Below are 24,517 nucleotides of genomic sequence, written 5' to 3'. Positions count from 1 at the left end.
GTACTGTGCCAGGGATTAAGCTCAAGATCTCTTTGTCATGGAGACACCTTCCCTGTTCAAGATTATGTTTTAATGGTGCATATATGTATTTTGAATATAGATATGTGTCAGAAGGTGAGAGAAAGATTTGAACCAAAAAGCCCTTCATCAATGCATGTATCTGTTTGCATATGCTGCTTAAAGAACAGACTTCTTTAGAATTTAGATACACATGTTAAGACTAAATCATAACTGACTGTAAATTTCTATAAAATTAATTGTGGGTTAAGCTAAGAAAATATTTTCTAAAGCTAGTTCTACATCAATGTCAAGTTCACTTTTTAAAATTATGAACTGAATTCACTTCTAAAAAAATGAGAGTATTGACAATTCATTTTCTTTAAGAATATATTGTGATATTATATTTTTGCAGAAGCAGTTCTTCTCCTTATATCATCTTCCTTATATTCTATTCTTCACCTGTTATTAACACTCTTTATAAGTTTATTATATCTAAAGTAAAATGGCACTTGATTTTTAGTCATTCTAGCTGTTACCTTGTACCAACACATGCAGCTGAATTTTATTGATTCTATACCTAGGGAAAGAATAACTGAGATAATTATCTGAAATTATTTCTACTTCTCCTTATACATCTCAGTGGGCACATTTGTTAGTTAAGCAGTTTTTTTAATATTCTATTTATTTTATTTTAATAAGATTGATACAAAGAGAAAGACATAGAAACACCAGAGCACTGCTCAGCTCTTTTTTATGGTGGTTTTGGGGATTGAAACTGGGAACAGAGCCACAGGTATGAAAGTCCTTTGCATCAACATTATGCTGTTTCCCCAGCCCAGTTTAGCAGTTTCAACATTCTACCATATATGGGACAAAACACTCAGAGCACTTTTCATGCAAGAGTTTAGTCACTATAAAGTGTTCCTATGACTTCTGGGAGGCAAGACCATGGAATAACTGGAACCAAATCACCTCTCCTCCCAAAACAACAAATAAATACAAGAGACCAACTGGCAGGTCACTCCAGGTCCTCCGCCTCCCTGGCCAGCAGTTGCAGGGGATCAGAGCAGCCCTGGGGGGGGGGGGTCACAGGGTGGCCCTGGTGTTAAGTGTGACCTGTGCAGAGAAAAAGAAGCCATGCCAGACTCATCCAGCTCCAGGAGAAGCCTCTGTGAGACAACTCATTTATTGGGAGATGCAGGTAAACAGATATACCCATAGTCAGAAAGAAGGTTGAGGTAATCATTAACCCAAACACAATGCATAGTTACATCTTGACCTACAAAGTATTTGATCACAACTGGAAAGTTACCGTACAATGCTTGGTCATGAGCTCAACATCGCAGTTTTCTCTAGGGGTAATTTATAGGCACTTCAGGGCAGTCAAGGAGTGAGAAATTGAGTAAGGTCAGGACTTTTGAGACAGTTTTCAAGTCAGCCATACACAATACACAGTAATTCATGGCCTTTGTTTTAAGGGGACAGAGTGGCATATACAGAAATGTAGCCACACCCAGAGAAGTCATCATCATCAGTTCATGAAGTCAGAGGGGACCTGCCATTGTCTCTACCTGAGAAGGGGGAGAACTTGGCGTCTACCCACTCAGACTCATGAAAACAGTGGCCTGGACTTCCCGGATAGTGGACCCATTTCCCACACCAACTTAAGTCAGAGTCTATAGCTGAAATTTCTGTAGCCTCAGGTGGGTAATCACGTGCGGTTGGAGCGAAAAGGGGTGCAGGTGTGGGTTGAAGAACAGCAAAGTCCAATCAGAGCATGGGGGGCTGAGCTTCGCAGTTTTGGCGATTTCACTTTAATTACAGCAAGCAGCATTGTTCCTAGAGCTGGAAAATAAGTGACAGGGGCTTAAAACCTCTCAGTGTATGACTTGGGAGGGGGGTAGCCTTTTGAATTTAAGGCAAGGACAAAACATAAAACAGGTCATGTGTGACCACAAGACAGCCCATAGTAACCACCCCCCACCCTACCAAGCACAGATCATACAAACAAGAGAAACCTAGAGATTTCAACAGCACCACCTGCTGGTCATCAGTAACCAGCACAAAAAATGTGCAAGCAGAGAAACAACTAAACAGCCAACCATGCCATATCAGCCAGACAGAAATGAAACAGAGGAAATCCAAGAAATTACAGATTTAGAGAGACTCTCAAGAGACAGACTACACAGAGCCCATTATGAAGACTTTCCAACAATTTAAGCAAGAATTAAGAGCATGTTACTATGGAATTAAAACACACAAGAGAGAACTTATAACAGAGTTAACTAGGAATCTTAAAACTTGAAAGAAGGACCTCAGTCAGAAATCCAGGGAAAAACAGACACTCTAACTGCAATCCATGTCCAGGTAGAAGTCTAAGGAAATAGATCCACATATTCAGAAGAAATAATCTCCAAACTAGAAGATACGGCCAGCCCACTCTTTAAATTCAAAGATGAGGGAGACTAAACAATATGCTGCTGAACAATAAAAGGGTCATTGAAGAGAAGCAGCTACAGAAGCCAGAACTCCTACCTTCTGCTCCCCATAAACAACCTTGATCCATACTTCCAGCAGGGGAGAAATGATAGGATGAAAATAAAAGGACTCTGCACTCCAGCTCCATCAGCACCCAGAGAGAGAATGGAAAGGAGAGGGACATATGGAGGTAGTTATGATATTATGAGTGGCTTAGAGGGAAAGAGGAGTGAATTAGATAAAGAAGGGGCAACTATGTATAAATGTGGACAGATAGTTGTAGAGAAGATGGTCAGCCCATGTCTACAACTTCAGGGCAACAGTGGTGGATTGCAGTGGGGAGGGTAAAGATTCAGAATTCTGGTGGTGGGAATAGTGTGGATTCAAAAACCCCCATCAACATATAATTCTGTAATAGAAAAATATAAAAAACAAATAAGACTGAAGCAAATCTCTGTGAAATTTCAGACTCCATCAAAAGATTATAGAAGTGTGATAGGTATATTTGAAGAGGAGGACAAGGCCAAAGACCCAGAGTTTATTTTCGGAACAATTTTAGCTGAGAACTTCCCTCACTTAGGAAGCCATCAGAACATTCTCATTCAAGAGGCAGAAGAATCACCCAGATTTATAAATACAAAAAGACGAACATCAAGACACATTACTGTAAAACTATTAAAAGAGAACAACAAGGAAATTTTTTTTTCTTGCTGCTAGGGAAAGGAAAGAAGTTACATACAAAGGCAGAGCTATAAGAGTTTCATCAGATTTATTTTCACAAACTGTAGAGGCAAGGAGAGAGTGGAATGACATATTCAAAGTTCTAAAGGAGAGGGAATTACAGCCATGGATATTGTATCCTGAAAAATTATCTTTCAGATATGAAGGGGGAAATAAAGGTTTTCTCAAAAATTCAAGAACATAAGGAATTTGCCATAGTCAACTCCAACTTACAAGAATTACTGAACAGAATCCCACAAGAAAGGAGGAAGCAAAGGAATACACGTTCGAATATTAAGTTGCAGATGCTACCATGACATCAACCTGACTCACTCAGACTGCTGACCTCATCAGTGTAACCTGGAACCACACCTCTTCAGAGCCCTGACCCCAGAGGGAAAGATGGGGACAGGCTGCGAGTATGGATCAACCTGTCAATGCCCATGTCGATCAGAGAAGCAATTACAGAAATCAGACCTCCCACCTCTACACCCCATAATGACCCTGCTGGGTCCATGCTCACATGGAGATAAAGAATAGGAAAGCTTCCATTGGAGGGGATGGAAATGGAACTCTGGTGGTGGGAAATGTGTGGAATTTCACCCCTCTTATTCTATAGTTTTGTTGCTATTTTCTATTTTATAAATAAATGAAATTTAAAAAAGAAAAAAGTTCTTATTATTTCTTACTAGAAAGTATTTTTCAATTTTGTTGCAACCAAAGTTTTAATAGTAAGGAAAATATTTTAATGCTTATATGTAAATTTAATTATTAAAAATATACTACTTTTGGTTGAAAACAAAGGTGTCAGGTAAAATGAGCACACAGTTTGTGTTTTTATGAATTTTTTCCAAAAAATAAGAGTATATACTTACTCATAGTAACTAAGCTTATTGTTAACAAAGTCTTGACCAAGACCTATGTTTTCTGAATATAAATTCAATACATTTTTTAATTTAAGTAGTACTTTGTGAAGTTGACCATATATGTCACCTCACTAATTCTCTTCACTTTAATTCAAATTTGGTATAGACTATGTTTTTCTAAGTCACATAAAGGTGAATTATTATGCTGTTTTTAAGGGCTTAGAAAAACATAGTCTATACCAAATTTGAATTAAAGTGAAGAGAATTAGTGAGGTGACATATATGGTATTTGCCTTTTATTCCTCTTTTAACACTTTAGTACATGCTTATATCCTGAACTCTTAATCTATACAGACTTGTTCAGTGTTGAAGATATTGAAATAAATGAGCATTCTGCTTTGGCTGACCTTAACTTCTATAAAAAAAGTTTGTAGTCTTAATTTGATTTAGCTACCTGTGTTAGGAAATAAACAAGTTTCATATTGCTGTGACCTTTTCACTGCTTAAAATAGATGGAATTGTTCTTTTCACTACAACTTTTAGCAACATTGTTCGCAACATTTTCAACCTTGAGACACTCTTTTTCTGTGGTCCCTTGAAGATTTCTGAGAAACTAAAGTAAAATAATGTAGGCAAAAAGATGAAAGTCATTCAGAGAACAATAAAAACATGCAAACTAATAAACAAAAACAATTGAATTATATCTTGCCATGTATCCCTGACCATTATATTAGTTGCAGACCCATGTATTATAAGTTATTTGGCATATATTTATATCCATGTGATCATAAATATGGCAAAATATCATACTATTTCTACCACACAGAATAAGTTATAGCTTATTTGAAAAAAGAGAGTATGTATTCTTTTATAGACATTTTGTATTTTTCACCTTATTCCTGCTTGTAACTGGATTGTTCCTTACCATGGCTATCAAAACTAGCATCGCAAGCTATATTCTTTTCTTTTTTTTTTTTAAGTGTGAGACAGTGAGAAAGACAGACACCTGCAACACTGCTTCCATGCATGAAGCTTCTCTTCTGCAAGTGAAGACTGAGGCCTGAACCAGGGGTTTTATACCAGGCTAAGTATACATTCTGCTCGGAGAGCCATGACCTAAGCCTACATATTCTTTCATAGAACCATATAGACAGAGCATTGTGCTTAAGCTGTTGGTTAGCAATGCATTGATATCATTTTGTGTTATAAAATTGAAGACTTATAGAAATAGTTAAGCTTATGCATGAACATTTTAGAGGGAAAAAAATCAATGTAACTTTACCCCCCACCTCCAGGTCTTATGATCATAAGAGATTAAAATCTCTCATTTTGAAAAAATAATTCAAATGTTTAGTAATTATTTGTATGAACATTCGCCTTGTTTTAAATTATAATTCTAAATAAATTACTTGCATATCACAAAATATATTTAAGTTAGTGATATTGTGTCTAAACCAAACTTAGCTGTAAACTCCTAAAATAGTTGTGAATAATGCAATGGGTCATGATTTATACATTTTCCAAATGAACAAAACACTATATAATGTTGCTTTAGAACTGCTGCTGGTGTTTAAAATAGAAAAACTCTTCATTGATAACTAACTATACTCTGGCAGTCTCTTTTCTTAATTGTACTCTTTTATTTATGGTATTTATATATTAAAAACTGTTCCAGATGTTGAAGTTTCTCTCGGAGAAAAGTGCATATAACATAGCAAAACTGATATTTGTTCATAAACTTTGCTCAATGTACATTCTGAACAGCTTGACAAACTTCTATGGAAAGTTGTCCATCCTCAACTGTAAGAAAGTATTCTTAATATAAGCACGACTGGCTTCAGGCAAAAGAGCAATGGCGATTTATATTGTTTGCTGAGTATACTAATGTTTACATACTGTTTACTTCATAAAGCATTTTTGAGTAAGTTCTTCATGGGAGAGAAGGTACTATTTTTCTACTATAAAGGGTAAAGAAACTAAGTCTTAGAGTTTTAATATCTTACCTACATTCAGAGTAAAACTGAGACTTGTTATTCTATTTATGCTTTAGATTGAAGCTAATCCTATATCCCCTGTGAATTATGTCTTATTTTCAAATATTTGCAATAAACATCACAGATTCAAAAAATAATCTTTATTTTAAAAGAATTTTTAAGGGAGTCGGGTGGTAACGCAGCAGGTTAAGCATGTGTGGCACAAAGCAAAAGGACCAGCGTGAGAATTCCGGTTCAAGCCCCCTACCTGCAGGAGAGTCGCTTCAAAGGCAGTGAAACAGGTCTGCAGGTGTATATCATTCTCTCCCCCTATCTGTCTTCCCCTCCTCTCTCCATTTCTTTCTGTCGTATCCAACAATGACATCAATAACAACAACAGTAATAACTACAACAATAAAAAACATAAAAAAGAATTTTTAAGATCCTTTCCATTTTAAGGAGGCTGAATTTGGTTTTCCTGTATCTAGTTCAACAGGCAATTGCAGTGTTCTCTTTGCACCAAAAATTGTGCTAGTCATCATTTCTCATGTTATTTCCCCAAAAGTAGACAAGTTAGACCAGTGCCACATGGGAATCTAGAAAGCACTAGCAATTCCTTATTTCATTCTGAATAAATGATGATTCTGTAAGAATACGTGGATATGTGTCATGGCAATTCTTAGAGTTCACTCAAGAATTGAAGTTGTGAAAACTAATTTAATTTTTTAAAGTTTTTAAAGAGATAAAGGTTATAACTATTGAGGAAGGACAAATTATATCTATATTTAGACCATAGGATTGCCAATAAATGTGTGAAGTAGGGGAGTATCTTAAACAACAGAAATTAATTTTCTCTAAGAAGACTACACATTTACTATTAAGGTGCTAGCAATTTTCTTCTGAAGCCTCTGTCCTTAGTTTACAGATGGCTGCCATCTTGCTATGCCTTTTCAAATGACCGTTGTATACAGGTTCCTGGAATCTCTTTCCAAATTAACTTTTATAAGAATCCCAGTCAGATTGCGTAAGGACCCACCCTAACATACTCATTCCATTTTAATCACCACTCTAAAGGCACTGTTTCCAAATATGGTCATATTTTGAGAATATGGGCAGTATGGGTTTTAACATAGTTTTCTGAGCCACAATTCCATCCCTACTAGCATTTAGTACACTTCAGTTGTCTGACACTTTGTATTCTTGCCTATTTTCTCTTTTACTTACCTCTCTGGTTCCACACAGTCCTTTCATCTGTTCAGCTCTAGAGGTTTCTTTCTTTAGAATATATGATTACCATATGTTAACAACTATACTGTAAACTGTTAACCCATAATAAAGTGATACAAAGAAAATATGATTACCTAAAACTTATTATGAGAGATTAGTTTGTGTATTGGTGCTTCCACATAACACATTTGCATGAACACAAAGGCAACAGTTTGGTGTTTTCTAGAAGGATACAGATTTCTCACATATAACCCAAATAGAAATGAAGATTTGTTTTTCATAGGGTTAGATATTGTGATACTCTTCAATTTAATCATAGGGGAATAGAAACTTCTGGAGGTGGGGCTACGAGCAGTAGATCTATTTATCTCCTCTCTTCTCCCTGATCAACTAGGAATACCAAAGGAGACCACCTGGGACCGAAACAAGACAGGACTAGAACAACATCAGGAACTGACCAAATCACCAGTGAGTGCAAACGTGTGGCTGGTGGACAGAGAGGAGCGTAGGGAGAGATTAAGTGGCTGGTAACACTCCCGCAGTTAATCAGTTGACACACCACCTCTAGTCTGTTCCACCAACAAGGGGATAGCTGAAGGGAGGAGAGGACTCCCTGAGACTCACCAATTGCAACTATGAGTCTCCATTGCAACTGCCCTCAGAATCTGGAGCAGCAGCAGGGAGGTCCTGGGCTGACACCAGGGAACAAAGAACTAACCAGGAAAGTCAGGAGAAGACCTATACCTCCGTGGCATAGCTGTGGGGTTGTGAAAGTCTCTTTGCATAACCACTGGATTATCTCTGCCACACCCTGCTTTATATCTTGGTCAGGAGTCAGTGATTAAGCTAAGAAGCCTACTTATAGTTTAAAAACCCTCAGGCTTCCATAGCCTACAGGGAAGGAAAAGCAGAAAAGAGGCTTTTAAGCCACTGAGCTCCAAATCAGGGATTAAAGTACTATTGAAACAACTGTTAACTTCCACAACTGTGAAACTTTTAATTACCTTACTTAGACACAAGTCAGTCCAGGCAAGAGTGATCAATAATTTGAAAAGTACTGAGAGAGGGAACTCATAATATGTAAAATGGTTAAACCAACAAGAAGAAATATTGGAGAAATGAACCAGAACAAGAGTCCAGCTAAAAGCCCCCCAAAGGGGGAAGCACAGAATAATGAGGTCAACATACAAACACTAGCTAAGGAAATAATCAGAGGAGTGAGTAAAGAGTTTGAAAGAATTGTCATGAGAAAAACAGAAACAACAAATGAGACTCTGGAAGAAAACACTAATTACCTCAAGGTTATTAGAGAGCTGAAAGCTGAAATAGCTGAGCTAAGACACAACTAGCTAAATAAGCTAAAGCAGTATCAGCACAGGGTAACAAAATAGATGAACTCCAGAAAAAATAGAGGGGAGAGAGGATAGAATCAGTGAGGCTGAAGACACAATTAGCAAGATCGAGGACAAATTAGAGACAACTAAAAAAGAAGTAAGAGATCTAAAAAAGAGATTAACAGATACTGAAAACAACAACAGAGACCTATGGGATGACTTCAAAAGAAACAATATACACATTATTGGCTTACCAGAGGAAGAAAGAGAGGGAGGGGAAGAAAGCATTCTTCAGGCCATAATAGCTGAAAATTTCTCTAGACAACATCAAAGACATAAAGATTCAAGAAGCCCAGAGGGCCGCAAACAGAATTAACCCAGACTTAAAGACACCAAGATACATTATACTTAGAATGGAAAGGAATAAGGATAAAGAAAGGATCCTGAAGGCTGCAAGATTAAAACAAAGAGTCACCTACAGAGGAAAATCCATAAGATGAGCAGCAGACTTCTCCACACAAACATTACAGGACTGAAGAGAATGGCAAGATACCTGTTGAGTACTCAATGAGAAAGGCTTTCAACCAAGAATATCCTGCTAGACTGTCATTCAGACTATATGGAGGCATAAAAACTTTCTCTGACAAGCAACAGTTGAAGGAATCAACTATCACCAAGCCTGCCCTGAAAGAAGCTCTGAAAGGTCTCCTATACACTGTCAGACCACCATAAATAGGCCATATATCAGAACACTCTAGAACTCTACAAGCATGGTGTTAAAATATCTTCAGTCTTTGATATCAATTAATGTCAATGGCCTGAATTCACCTATTAAAAGACACAGAGTAGGAAGATGGATCAGAAAACACAACCAACAATATGCTTTTTACAGGAAACCTACCTAACTCAACAAGACAAACATAGACTCAAAGTGAAAGGATGGAAAACTATCATACTGGCCAATCACCCACACAAAAAGGGCAGGAACAGCTATTCTCATATCTAACATGATAGACTTTAAAATAGATACGATTAAAAATATATAGGAATGGACACTACTTAATGCTCAGAGGATGAGTCAATCAAGAGGACTTAACAATTATTAACGTCTATGCACCCAATGAGAAGCTATCTAAATACATCAAAGATCTGCTGAAATGTGTACTGAAAGAGCTACAGCAATATAATAATAGCAATATAATCATAGTAGGGGACTTCAACACCCCACTCTCTCAACTGGACAAATCATCTAGTCAGAAAAAAAAATAATAAAGACATAAGGGAGCTAAATGAGGAGATAGATAAACTAGAACTATTGGACATTTTCAGAGTCATTCATCCCAAGAAGCTGGAATACACATTTTACTCAAGTCCACATGGGCCATACTCAAGGATAGACCATATGTTAGGCCACAAAGACAGCATCAGCAAATTCAGGAACATTGAAATCATCCCAAACATCTTCTCAGATCACAGTGGAATTAAATTAACACTTAAAAATCAACAAAAGATTAGGAAAAGTTCCAAAATGTGGAATCTCAAAGTACACTCCTTAACAACTACTGGGTGAAAGAGGAAATCCAGGAAGAAATCAAAATGTTTCAAGAGTTCATTGAAAATGAAGACACAAACTATCAAAATATTTGGGACACAGCTAAGGTAGTACTGAGAGTGAAGTTCATAGCCATACAAGCACACATTAGGAAACAAGAAAAAGCACAAATAAACATCCTGATTGCATATCTTAAAGACCTAGAAGAAGAAAAAAGAATCCTAAAGCAACCAGAAGGACAGAAATCACTAAAGTTAGGGCTGAAATCAATAACATTGAAAATAAGAAAACCATACAAAAGATCAATGAAAGTAAATGTTGGTTCTTCGAAAGAGTGAACAAACCGACAAACCTTTAACCAGACTCACAAAACAAAAAAGGGAGAAGACCCAAATGAATTGGATAGTAAATGAAAGAGGAGATATCACAACAGACACTGCATAAATTCAACATATCATCTGAGACTTCTATGAACAACTCTATGCCACCAAGCTAGAGATCCTGGAAGAAATGGATGATTTCCTACATAACTACCAACTTCCAAAACTAAGTAAAGAGGAACTAGATAACATGAACAGGCCCATCACAGCTAATGAAATTGAAATAGTTATCAAAAATCTTCCCAAAAATAAAAGTCCTGAACCAGATGGTTTTATAAATGATTTCTACAAAACTTCAAAGAACTAATATCTCTACTTTTAAAAGTCTTCCAGAAAATTAAAGACACAGGAATGCTCCCTTCCAACTTCTGTGAAGTCAACATCATTTTGATACCAAAAGCAGAAAGGGACACAACCAAAAAAGAAAACTACAGACCAATATCTCTGATGAACATAGATGCTAAAATACTGAACAAAATTCTAGCCAACTGGATACAGCAGTATATTAAAAAGATTGTTCATCAGGAACAAGTAGGGTTTATCCCAGGCATGCAAGGTTGGTTTAATATACGTAAATCAATCAACATGATCCACCACATCAACAAAAGCAAGACCAAAAACCACACGGTCATATTAATAGATGCAGAGAAAGCCTGTGACAAAATACAGCATCCCTTTATGTTCAAAACACTAGAAAAAAAAATGGGAATAGATGGAGAATTCCTGAAGATAGTGGAGTCTATATATAGCAAACCTACAGCCAATATCATACTAAGGGTGAAAAACTGGAAGCATTTCCTCTCAAATCAGGTACTAGACAGGGATGCCTACTATCACTATTACTATTCAACATAGTGTTGGAAGTTCTTGCCATAGCAATCAGGCAGGATCAAGGAATTAGGGGGATACAGATTGGAAGAGAAGAAGTCAGACTCTCCCTATTTGCAGATGACATGATAATATACATCGAAAAACCTAAGGAATCCAGCAAGAAGCTTTTGGATATCATCAGGCAATTCAGCAAGGTGTCAGGCTACAGAATTAACATTCAAAAGTCAGTGGCATTCCTCTATGCAAACACTAAGTTAGAAGTTGAAATCCAGAAATCAATTCCTTTTACTGTAGCAAAAAGAAAAAAAAAAAAAAAAAAAAACAATATCTAGGAGTAAAAAAAAACCAAAGAAGTGAAAGACTTGTATACTGAAAATTATGAGTCACTACTCAAGGAAATTGAAAAAGACAGAAAGAAGTGGAAAGATATTCCATGTTCATGAGTTGGAAGAATTAACATCATCAGAATGAATATACTACCCAGAGCCATCTACAAATTTAATGCTATCCCCATTAAGACCCCAACCACATTTTTTAGGAGAATAGAACAAATGCTACAAATATTTATCTGGAACCAGAAAAGACCTAGAATTGCCAAAACAGTTTTGAGAAGAAAGAACATAACTGGAGGCATCAACTCCCAGATCTCAAATTGTATTATAGGGCCATTGTCATCGAAACTGCTTGGTACTGGAACATGAATAGACATACTGACCAGTGGAATAGAATTGAGAGCCTGGAAGTAAGCCCCCACACCTATGGACATCTAGTCTTTGACAAAGGTGCTCAGACTATTAAATGGGGAAAGCAGAGTCTTTTCAACAGATGGTGTTGGAAAAACTGGGTTGAAACATGCAGAAGAATGAAACTGAACCACTGTATTTCACCAAATACAAAAATAAATTCCAAGTGGATCAAGGACTTGGATGTTAGACCACAAACTATCAGATATTTAGAGGAAAATATTGGCAGGACTCTTTTCTGCATAAATTTCAAAGACATATTCAATGAAATGAATCCAATTACAAAGAAGCCTAAGGCAAGCATAAACCTATGGGACTACATCAATTAAACAGCCTCTTCACAGCTAAAGAAACTACTACCCAAACCAAGAGACCCCTCACAGAATGGGAGAAGATCTTTACATGCCATACATCAGATAAGAAGCAAATAATCAGAATATATAAAGAACTTGCAAATATCAACAACAAGAAAACAAATAACCCAATCCAAAAATGCGGGATGGACATGGACAGAATATTCACCACAGAAGAGATCCAAAAGTCTGAGAAACACATGAAAAAATGCTCCACATCTCTGATTGTCAGAGAAATGCAAATAAAGACAATGATATATCACTTGACTCCTGTGAGAATATCATACATCAGAAAAGGTAACAGCAGCAAATGCTGGAGAGGTTGTGGGGTCAAAGGAACCCTCCTAAACTGCTAAATGTAAAACCCTCCTAAATGTAAATTGGTCCAACCTCTGTGGAGAACAGTCGGGAGAACTCTCAGAAGGCTTTAAATGGACCTAGCCTATGATCCTGCAATTCCTCTCCTGGGGATATATCCTAAAGAACCCAACACACCCATCCAAAAAGATCTGTGTACACATATGTTCTTGGAAGCACAATTTGTAATAGCCAAAACCTGGAAGCAACCCAGGTGTCCAACAACAGATGAGTGGCTGAGCAAGTTGTGGTATATATAATGGAATACTACTCAGCTATCAAAAATGGTGACTTCATCATTTTCAGCCGATCTTGTATGGACCTTGGAAAATTCATGTTAAGTGAAATAAGTCAGAAACTGAAGGATTAATATAGGATTATCTCACTCTCAGGCAGAAGTTGAAAAACAAGATCAGAAAAGAAAACTCAAGTAGAACCTGAACTGGAATTGGCGTATTGCACCAAATTATAAGACTCTGGGGTGGGTGGGTGAGGAGAATACAGGTCCAAAAAGGATGACAGAGGACCTAGTGGGGCTTTACTGTTATATGGAAAACTGGGAAATGTTATGCATGTACAAACTATTGTATTTACTGTTGATTGTAAAACATTAATTCCCCAATAAAGAAAAATAATTAATCATAGGGACATATTTACAGTTGAACAATTCTAAGGGTTGTCCTAGATAATCTGTAGTTTTATGAGAGTCAGCCTTTCTACCTTTTGTATATTCTAGAAAATAAAATAATGAACACCATCACAATCTGGCATTTTAAAAAATATTGCATCTCCGTTTTCCTCTAGACAGTACGGTCATGACTTAAAAATAGTGTCTTTACAGGATTCCAACTTTTTGAATTACTTTGTCTCTGCTTCTTTTTTTTCATTGATTTTAGTGATTAAAAACTATATATGGGAGTCGGGCTGTAGCTCAGCGGGTTAAGCGCAGGTGGCGCAAAGCATAAGGACTGGCATAAGGATCCTGGTTGGAACCCCGGCTCCCCACCTGCATGGGAGTCGCTTCACAGGTGGTGAAGCAGGTGTCTATCTTTCTCTCCTCCTCTCTGTCTTCCCCTCCTCTCTCCATTTCTCTCTGTCCTATCCAACAATGACAACAACAATAATAACTACAACAATAAAACAACAAGGGCAACAAAAGGGAAAAATAAATAAAATAAATATAAAAAAAACTATATATATTTCCTTTGTGCCTAATCTTTCTCAGAGAGAACTCTACCTTTAAAATGAGGAATAACTAAAATGACATTTATATTTGACTCAGAGAATACTTATTATTTATGTATTTCTGATTAAATTATTATTAAGTACCTATACCTGATTCTGCTCTCTGCCAGGCCCTCTGGTCCCTGTTGCCCATCTGTTAGACATTTCTAAAACATACTTTGGAATAAACCCAATAAAAATGGACCTATGTGCTAACTTGATGATCCTTCTTTAGAATGCATTAGGAAAAGTGCATTTCTCCCACTCATTTTTCTCTTTTGAAAATGAGTGGAATGAATCTACTGTATATTTTTAAATCACCTCATTTTTTTTTCATTTCTTTCAGAGAACTTGTATTTTTAACAATTCAAATGTTACAGACAAAATGGCTTTTATAACTTCAAGTTTACCATACAGATATTTGAATAGCTAACACAGTTCTTTTCCATAATAATCACTAGTGAGTAAAAAACTAAAATGTTTACGAGATTGTCAGTGGTTTATGTTTTGGACTAATATGTGTGGGTATTTGCAGGGATGAAGAACCAGGAGGCCAATTGGTTACAGACAAGTTTAGTATTGACTGGGATTCAGTACTTGTTGACACAGATAATGTCATCATAGCCAGATTTGATGGCAGAGGGAGTGGATTCCAGGGGCTCAAAATTTTGCAGGAGATTCATCGAAGGTTAGGTTCAGTGGAAGTAAAGGACCAAATATCAGCCATAAAGTAAGTAAATAATCATTTGCCTATTGTTTTTCCTATAATTACATAAGCTTGGCATATGATTTATAATACTGCTAATGCTGAATTAAGGCATTTGTATTTTAATAAATGAACACTTTTCCAAAATAATCATATAATCTATTGTATTTTTTCAAATAGTTTTCACTTTAAGAGTCATGAAAATGACTCATAATTCACTTTGGATTTATTAATATTGGAGCTAACTTAAACCATTAGACTAATAATACTATTTTACAATGTCATTTCTCAAGTAGATTTATATTTTTTGAGTTCTAGTTGTATTTTAGGCAACAAGAATAAATATAGTTGTGTACTTGGCAAAAAAAAACATATATATATATATATATATATATATATATATATATATATATATATCATCTTTTTTCATTCTCCATTGTAGATTTTTACTGAAACAGCCATATATTGACTCCAAAAGATTAAGCATTTTTGGAAAGGTAAGTAGTAGATAAGTTGTGATGTAATTACATGTGTTTTATGTATGTCTGTGATGTAATTATATGTGTTTTATGTATGTCTGTATATATATATATAATTTTCTCCTTTGGTTATGATTTCCCCTATTGTCCTTTAATTTTTTTTCTTTATTTATTTATTGGATAGAGACAGCCAGAAATTGAGAGAGGAGGGGGAAGTGGGAAGGGGGAGAGACAGAATGACACATGCAGCCCTGCTTCACCACTCCTGTAGCTTTCCCCCTACAGGTGGGAACCAGGATCTTGAACTTGGGTCCTGGAGCATTGTATAGTGTGTGCAATCAACCAGGTGCACCACCACGTGGCCGCCCCTATTGTCCTTTTAAAATAACAGTATTTTAAAGTCAGTCAGCCATTAACCCAGCAATTATTTGTGGATTATCTAACTAATTGCTAGAGTAAAGAGTGGCCAAAACAGAATTAAAATCGAAATCTATTTTTCACAAAACTTATTGACAAGAAAAAAGTGTACATTAATAAAAAATGGAAAGTATTTTTCACATGTCAATACATATTATAAGGTGCAAAAACAATGGGTAAAACTTATCTACAAAAAAGATCTGTGTTATTAGATTAAATGACAAAGTAGAGGATGGAGAGTAAGAGTAGGGGAGGAAAGTAAGAAGAGAAGAAGTTCAATATGAATAGGCATAGCTGCCGTGCTTTCTGGGAGATATTTTCATTTTATTGTGATAATTGTGTGTGTGTGCATTCGAATATTGTTTTCTCACTAGAAGTACAGAACTTATACTAGTATTTATTGAATACCTTGGACATACACTTTATTTGATTAGACAGTAGTATAATGAAACTAAAAGTAATGGAAGGGGATCTTGCACTTGGTGTGCAAAGATTGAAACATAAAACATTGACTACTATTTATTGCTGTACTCAGAGTTACAGGGCATGGAATAACATGAAATGATTTTATTCAAGCTTAAATATTACTTGTTCATACCAGAAAGCAGATGTATGCATTAATCTACTTAACAAACACCAATTTCTTTGGAGTAAAATAGAAATCACTATCACCCCATTTTTCCCATCAAACATCTGTCCCCATCTTCCACATCATGCTTTTGCTATACTTACTTCTTACTTCCAATAATATTGAAGAGATTAATAAAAAATATTTTGAACAATGTTCCTCCAGTGTAAAAACAAACTAGTTGGTCCATTAATTGTATTCATAGGACTTGACTACAATCATTGAATATTGTGGTTTGGAAAATTATCCTGAGAATTTTATTAAGCCTCATATACCATATAATAATTTTGGTGTTAACTATAGCTAAGTAATAAGGGTAAGAAATTAAAAAAAAAAGGTTTTTTGATGTACATTTTCAAAGTATCAGGGGCTAGGTGGGGGCTCACCTGGTTGAGTGCACATGTTACCATGTGAAAGAACCTTGAGTTCAAGCCCTCAGTCTCTCCCAGAAGGGAGGAAGCTTCACAAGCGATGAAGCTGGTCTGCAGGTGTCTCTTTCCCTGTCTCTTCCTCACTATCTCTCCATTCTTTCAATTTTTATCTCTATCCAATAAATAAATATTAGAGTAAATATATAATTATTTAAAAAATTAATGTGAACTGATAATAGGTTACATAATTTACGACACTCTAAACATCAAAACTAGGACTGATATAATGGTGATTAATATTATGAGGATTAATATTAAAATAAGATCAATTAATTTAACACATTTACTTTGTGGATATTATTAAATTATTATAATTTAACATATGCTTATGGAGATAGGGCTTGCTTGGACAAGTTAAATTATTTATAGTGTTTGATGTTATGTTTATGTGTATATATATGTATATATATATCTGGAAAAATCAAGATAAAATTATGTGAATTGTGATGAAATTATGTGTTTACATGAAACAAATTAATAAGATTAATGTAAATTAAGGCAGTGCAACAAGTTATACTATTTACAGCAAATTAAAAACATTTTTATTGGGAGTCTGGAGGTAGTGCAGCACTTGGCATAAGGATCCCAGTTAGAGCCCCCAGCTCCCCACCACTCCCCTGCAGGGGAAGTGGCCCTCCTGTAGGTGGGAGTAGGGACTTGAATCTGGGTCCTTGGGTTAGTGATATGTGTGCCACCACCCAGCCCCTGGGAGGCATATGTCTTTTTTATTTTATTTTATTTTTTTGCCTCCAAGACACAGGGGCTAGTGGCTATGCTACGAATCCAAAGCCCCTGGCGGCCATTTTTTTCCATTGTTATTTTTATTGGATAAGACAGAGAGAAATTGAGAGAAGGGGGAGAGAAAGATAACTGAAGACCTGCTTCACCCACTGCTTATGAAGCTACAGGTGGGGAGCAGGAGCTTGAACCCAGATCTTTACACAGGTCCTTGTACTTCGCACCATGTGCGCTCAAACCCCAGCATGGTATATGTCTTAGACAAATAAAGGAAGTCACAAAAAATCATCTGCATATATTTATCATTTTTCAAGTGCCTAGAGCTCAAAATAATCAGTATGTGAAAGTGGTATCTTTTGAGATAATATTTTCTGCTATTCTTCATATATGTTCTCTGAACCATTTCAGTAATGTCTGGTTGCATTTTGATCTTTCATGCATCAACATTTAAATGTCCCATATAAGCATAAATGAAACTCTATAGCTCTTGTCTCAAAAATCCATGAGAATAACAGGCTTTCATTGCATTGAACCACACTAGAATCATCTGGAAATATTTCAAAAGTTTACCTCATGATAGAATTGCATCAGAATTCCTGGAGCTAAGGTCTAGATGTTAATGTTTTTAATACCTTCCAAGACATACTGATGTCATATATGATGAAGAACATTGCTCTGAGTACAGTTGAAATTAACTTCTAAAATGAATAGAAAACTCAGTAGGTCATTGCTTCAGGCTAACATTCCTATAATTGTTAAAAATCTGCTCTGAAGATTTTTCTAGTCACAGTATGGGCTACAAAGGAAAGCTGGACACCTTGATTTTTAAAGAATTTCCAGTCGACTTAGTTGAAAAATATTAAAAGAGAATATATAAACATTAAATTTGAATCATCAATCCATTTTACCTAAGTTGAAGCATTATTTATTATATCCCATTTTCTTCCCATTTTTCTAACAATTAATTGAGGAAATTGATTTGTCTCTATTTGCAATGATATAAATAAGTAGATATACAGATAGATACTTTGACAAAAGTATATATAAGCACATTACTTCCCTTTAAATTATTTGGAAATATTTTCAGATATATAGTCTGATATTAAAAACAAGTATTTGGGGAACAGATGGTGGCACACAAATTATCATGCAGGAGGGTCCGAATTTAAGCCTCTCAGTCCCCACCTGCTGCCGAGGGGTAGCTTCATGCAGCTGATATCTCACTTTCTCTCTCCCTCTCTCTTACCCTATATCTCTCTTTATCCTAGTAATAAAATGCAATAACAATTAAAAATAAATAAATATCTTTTTTAAATTCAAAAATCAAACAAGCATTTCATAGTTGGTAGTATATGTTTCCTTTATTTAAACACCCTCTTATGAAATGAAAATTTAAAGAATTCTATTAAATTTTTTTCTGTGCAAATATTTTTGTATCAAATCATTAAGAGGCACCCTGATATATATATACATGTATATATTCAAATAGTGACCAAACATGTTTTCAGGAATAATTATTGTAACACTTCTATTTTGCTAGGGGTATGGTGGCTATATTGCATCAATGATCTTAAAATCAGATGAAAAGTTTTTTAAATGTGGATCAGTGATTGCACCTATCACAGACTTGAAGTTGTATGGTGAGTATTTCTGCTAGATTGACCTAAGATAACACATACTTATGTAAAAAGAAAATCTCATTAGGAGAATTACTAATTTATCATCTGTTCTAACAGATATTTCCACTCAGTTTTATGGGATCATGAAAATACTATGTGAAACATAGAAATTAAATGATAAAGGGGTTGGGATGTCGTGTATTCACTTGGTAGAGCACACGTTACCATGTGTGACATCTAGGCTCAAGTCCCCATTTCTGACCCCCCCTTTTGAAGAGAAGCTTAAATAGTGGTAGAGCAGTGCTGCATGTATCTCTCTTTCTGTCTTTCTCTCTCATCCTTCTCTCCCCCTATTTTTATTATTATTATTTCTTTATTAGGTGATTAATAGTTCACAGTTGACAGTAAAATACGATAGTTTGTACATGTGAAACATTTCTCAGTTTTCTACATAGTAATTTAACCCTGACTAGGTCCTCCTCAGTCATCATGTTCCAAGACCTGAACTCTCTCCCCCCACCACTCCAGAGTGTTTTACTTTGGTGCAATACAACAACACCAACTCTAGTTCAAGTTCTGCTTAGTGTTTTCCCTTCTATTCTTATTTTTCAATTTCTGTCTTTGAGTGAGATCATACCATATTCTTCTTTCTCTTTCTGACTCTCACTTAACATGATTTGTTTAAGCCCCATCCAAAATGAGGTGAAGAAGGTGAATTCACCATTTTTAATAGCTGAGTGTGTTTCACTGTGTCTATATACCACAGCAACTCATTTGTTGTTGGACATGTGGGTTGCTTCCAAGTTTTGGCTATTACAAATTGTGTTGCTATGAACATAAGTATACACAAATCTTTTTGGATGAGTGTGTTGGATTCCTTAGAATATATCCCCAGGAAAGGAATTGCAGGGTCATAGGGTAGATTCACTTCTAGCCTTCTGTCTCTCTCCTTATTTCTGTTAGAAAAAAGAAAGAAGAAGAAGAAGAAAAAAAAAACAGCTGCTGGAGATAGTGGAGTCATTGTATAGGTATAGAGCCCCAGCAATAACCCTGGTGGTAGAAGTTGGAAGGAAGGATGGGAAGGAAGAGGGGGGAAAGCAAATGGAGAAAGATATTTATTAAATAAGCTCGTCAAATGGTTTTTGGTTCATCATTAAAATTTCTGTTTTCTTGAATCATAGCTTCAGCATTCTCTGAAAGATACCTAGGTATGCCATCTAAAGAAGAAAACACTTATCAGGTAAGTTGTTTTCAAATGATGCAAAGGAGAGAATATTTTTGGTCTTAAATTTTATTCAAAAAAGTAACTATAGGTAAATTTCTATAGACAGATATTTCTATTTTCTTTTTTTTTATTTATAAAAAGGAACCATTGACAAAACCATAAGATAAGTGGGGTAAAACTTCGCATAATTCCCACCATCAGAACTCCATATATTATCCACTCCCCTGATAGCTTTCCTGTTCTTTAACCCTCTGGGAGTATGGACCTAAGTCATTGTGGGATGCAGAAGGTTGAAGGCCTGGCTTCTGTAATTGCTTCCCCATTGAACATGGGCATTTCTGTTTTCTATGTAGGCATCCAGTGTGCTACATAACATCCATGGCTTAAAAGAAGAAAACATATTAATCATTCATGGCACTGCAGATAGTAAGTATTATATTTGCCATTACAGAACTATGAAGACTGGCTTTGTACGAAGAGGTACTTCTGAGGACTTGTTCATGGATGATATATTAGACTTATGGAAAAGTCATGATGCAGCTTTGAATAGAAAAAAAATGACATGCCATGACTTTTCCAACCCTATAAAGATTATCCAGAATTTTGTATTATAGAGAAGATATCAGTGGAGAGCAGCAAAAGAACATGAAAAGGGTATATTAAGAAGTAGAAAGAAGGAAATTGGGGCCAAGAAGAGAGATAGGGATAGGCTTCAATGGCAGCTCTGTTCAATAAAACTTTTTTGTATGATAGAAATTTTCTTTCTTTTTTGTTTTCTACTTTATTTTTATTTGACAAGACAGAGAGAAATTGAGAAGTGAGGGGGGAGAGAGACATGCAGACCTGGCTCACTGCTCATGAAACATCTTCCCTGCAAGTGGGTATCAGGAGCTCAAACCTGACCCTTGCACAAGTGATAAGAACATTTAGCTGAGTGAGCCATCACCTGGCCCCCCAACAGAAATTTTCTATATCTGTGGTCTGAAAGGTAGCACAATAGATAAAGCTTTGGACTCTCAATCAAAAGGTCATAAGTTCAATCCCTGGCAGCACAGGCAACATATATACCAGAGTGATGTCTGGTTCTTTCTCTTCCTCCTCTCTCATGAATAAATTATATATATATTTGAAAAAGGAAATTTTCTATATCTGTGCCACATACAGGACATGAAGACTTAAAATGTTTCTAGAATAACTGAGGAACTGGATTTTTAATTCTATTTCAATTAATTTAAACCTAAATAAGTACATATAATTCATGATTACTATGATGGTGTTTTCCATTGAATGGAAACTAATCTGAAGAATAGCAGGCTACCTGGAAGAGAAGGCACTGAATTGAAATTTTAATGAGGTCACACACTGGAATGCAGTTAAAATAAAAACTGTTTAAAATATACTTTTATATTACCTCTTATTTTTCACTATTTTAAACAATGGAGATTGATGTGATGATATTCATAGTAATAAGTACTATCATTTTACAGTCACTTGGAGCATCTAGGCCTCAAAGAATTCATATTTTATTATTCTGTATGATATTTTACAACAGAAGTCTGAGTATTTATGGCCTTATACACAAATGAAAAAAATAAATTTCAAGGAGAAAACTGATTTATCCAAGGCTATCAGGAAAGTGAGCAAAGAGAGTCAAAGGCTTGAATCCACATTTCCTAAATCTTGAACTTGTTTTTGTTGGTTCACCCTAACTTCTCAGTATTTTTTACCATAGTTTAAAAAGAATATCACTAAAACTATTTTTTTAAAAATTTTTTATTTAAGAAAGGATTAATGAACAAAAACATAAGGTAGGAGGGGCACAACTCCACACAATTCCCACCACCCAATCCCCATAACCCACCCCCTCCCATGGTAGCTTTCCCATTCTCTAGCCCTCTGGGAGCATGGACCCAGGGTCGTTGAGGGTTGCAGAAGGTAGAAGATCAGGCTTCTGTAATTGCTTCCCCGCTGAACATGGGCATTGACTGGTCGGTCCATACTCCCAGTCTGCCTCTCTCTTTCCCTAGTAAGGTGTGTCTCTGGGGAAGCTGAGCTCCAGGACACATTGGTGGGGTCTTCAATCCAGGGAAGCCTAGCCAGCATCCTGGTGGCATCTGGAACCTGGTGATTGAAAAGAGAGTTAACATACAAAGCCAAACAAACTGTTGAGCAATCATGGACCCAAAGCTTGGAATAGTGGAGAGGAAGTGTTAGGGAGGTACTCACTGCAAACTCTAGTGTACTTCTGCTTTCAGGTATATATTTTGCAGTAGTTTATGGATACATGTGCACATAAGCTCTCTCTCACAGAAACTGGTGTATATCTAGATTATGGGACTTTGTTAGAAAGTGAACTACCTGAGATGAAATTAGAGTGTACTATAAAAGGAAAGGTCTCACCCGAGTAATGAAGTTGAAGGGTTGTCATTCCACACGTGAAGTATCTGGATACAGTCTGAGGTGAAGCATGTTGAGGTGGCAATCGTTGCTTTGGTTAGGTTGTGATCGGCGGATGCAATATTATTTGGTTTGGATTGGGAGAGGCATACGGGAAAGTGGGCCCTATCCAAGGGTTCCAGGACTGGGGGAAGTAGGGGCTCTATAGTGAAGATGTGAGGTTCCTGCTGTCTTAGGGTTCAAAAAGACAATCGATAGTTAATATTATCATCACATTATTTGTTAATTGGGTTAACTTTGAAAAGTCCCTTTGTTATGGTTTGCTGTACAGTATATAGCTGTGCTAAGTATATCTTGTATATAGCTGTGCTATTGGATGCTTCTAATCTACTTGGTCTAGGCTTTTGAGAGAGTCCACATATCAAATACATAGCCTATATATTAAAAACATTCAGTTTGTCTTTTGAAAAACTTTGAGACATACAACTGATTTCCCTCTCTCATATTAATTAACTACTGATTTATATGTCTACATTTTGCTAGGAGTGTACATAAACACCATTCCCACCACCAAAGGACTGTGACCCATCCCTCCTGCCCACTCCCACCCCCCACTGGCCCAGGAAGCTACATGTCTACCCCTCACCACTGGGTTTTTACTTTGGTGCCCTACTTACAATTTGATCAGGTCCTGCTTTTAGTTTCCCTTTCAGATCTTCTAAGTCAGCTTCTGTTGATGAGTGGGATCATCCCATACTCATCTTTATCTTTCTGACTTAGTTCACTTAACATAATTCCTTCTAGCTCTGTCCAAGATGGGTCAGAGAAGGTGGGCTCATTGGTCTTGATAGCTGTATAGTATTCCATTGTGTATATATACCACAGCTTTCTCAGCCACTCATCTGTTGTTGGGCACCTGGGTTGCTTCCAGGTTTTAGCTATTATGAATTGTGCTGCTATGAACATAGGAGTACACACCTCTTTTTGGTTGGGTGTTATGGAGTCCTTGTGGTATAACCCCAGGAGAGGAATTACTGGATCATATAGAAGGTCCATGTCTAGCCTTCTGAGAGTTTTCCAGATTTTACAGAAAAGATTATACAAGCTGGAACTAAGTCTCAAATATGTAAGATCATGGTTAGATTAGAACCCAGATCAATATGGGTATATATATTTCAGTAAACAGTGGAAGAGAAGATACATCACCCTTATGTAGAATTACAAATAATTTAAGTAGATATTTCCCCCACCCTCCAAAAGATAAGGGTTAGTTATTTTCTTGAAAGTCCAACTATCTGGGAAAAAAAAAAGAGTAAATTTATAGTGGGTTAACTTGACAATCACCATGCGAACTAGGTGATGAAGGTTAATGCTACCAGTGACTGGTAATATTGTTAATATGTACCCTAGACATGTTTATAAAAGAATTACACTGTCTCTATCATCTCTAATGCCCCTATGCAGCCTTAAAATGAGCAAAAAGCACTTATACACTATTCTGATTATTTATCTGCCAAATATCTAACCAGCATTAAAACAAAAACTGAAAAGTTCTCAATAGCACTGTGTCTAACTAAGTGAGGTACTTAAAGAGTTCACAGTTGTGGAAATTAACAGTTGTTTCAATGCTATCTCAATCCTTGAGTTAAAGCACACTGGCTATTAAAGCCTCTTTTGTTCTTTTTCTTCCTTGTAGGTTATGGTTGCCTGAGGGCTTTTTACCCATAAGTAGGTTTCTTTAAGTTTAATCACTCATTACTGACCAAGAGATAAAGCTAGGTGGGGGAGAGATAGCAAGCACAATGGTTATGCAAAGAGACTCTCACACCCCAAGGATCC

General features: G+C 36.2%; 1 protein-coding gene across 3 annotated transcripts in view; it reads left to right on the top strand.

The window, feature by feature from the left end:
* Positions 1 to 24,517, top strand: part of DPP10 (dipeptidyl peptidase like 10) — a 737,074-nt gene that overhangs the window by 703,897 nt on the left and 8,660 nt on the right. For all 3 annotated transcript variants that reach the window (XM_060178018.1, XM_060178015.1, XM_060178016.1), the window contains 5 exons: positions 14,574 to 14,768; positions 15,187 to 15,241; positions 18,978 to 19,077; positions 20,238 to 20,296; positions 20,635 to 20,707. In XM_060178018.1, coding sequence (XP_060034001.1) covers positions 14,574 to 14,768; positions 15,187 to 15,241; positions 18,978 to 19,077; positions 20,238 to 20,296; positions 20,635 to 20,707 — 482 coding nt within the window. The remainder of the gene's footprint in view (positions 1 to 14,573; positions 14,769 to 15,186; positions 15,242 to 18,977; positions 19,078 to 20,237; positions 20,297 to 20,634; positions 20,708 to 24,517) is intronic.

Source organism: Erinaceus europaeus, chromosome 18, assembly GCF_950295315.1.
Source record: "Erinaceus europaeus chromosome 18, mEriEur2.1, whole genome shotgun sequence".
NCBI classification, from domain to species: Eukaryota; Metazoa; Chordata; class Mammalia; order Eulipotyphla; family Erinaceidae; genus Erinaceus; species Erinaceus europaeus.
This window is presented reverse-complemented; position numbering and strand designations above follow the sequence as displayed.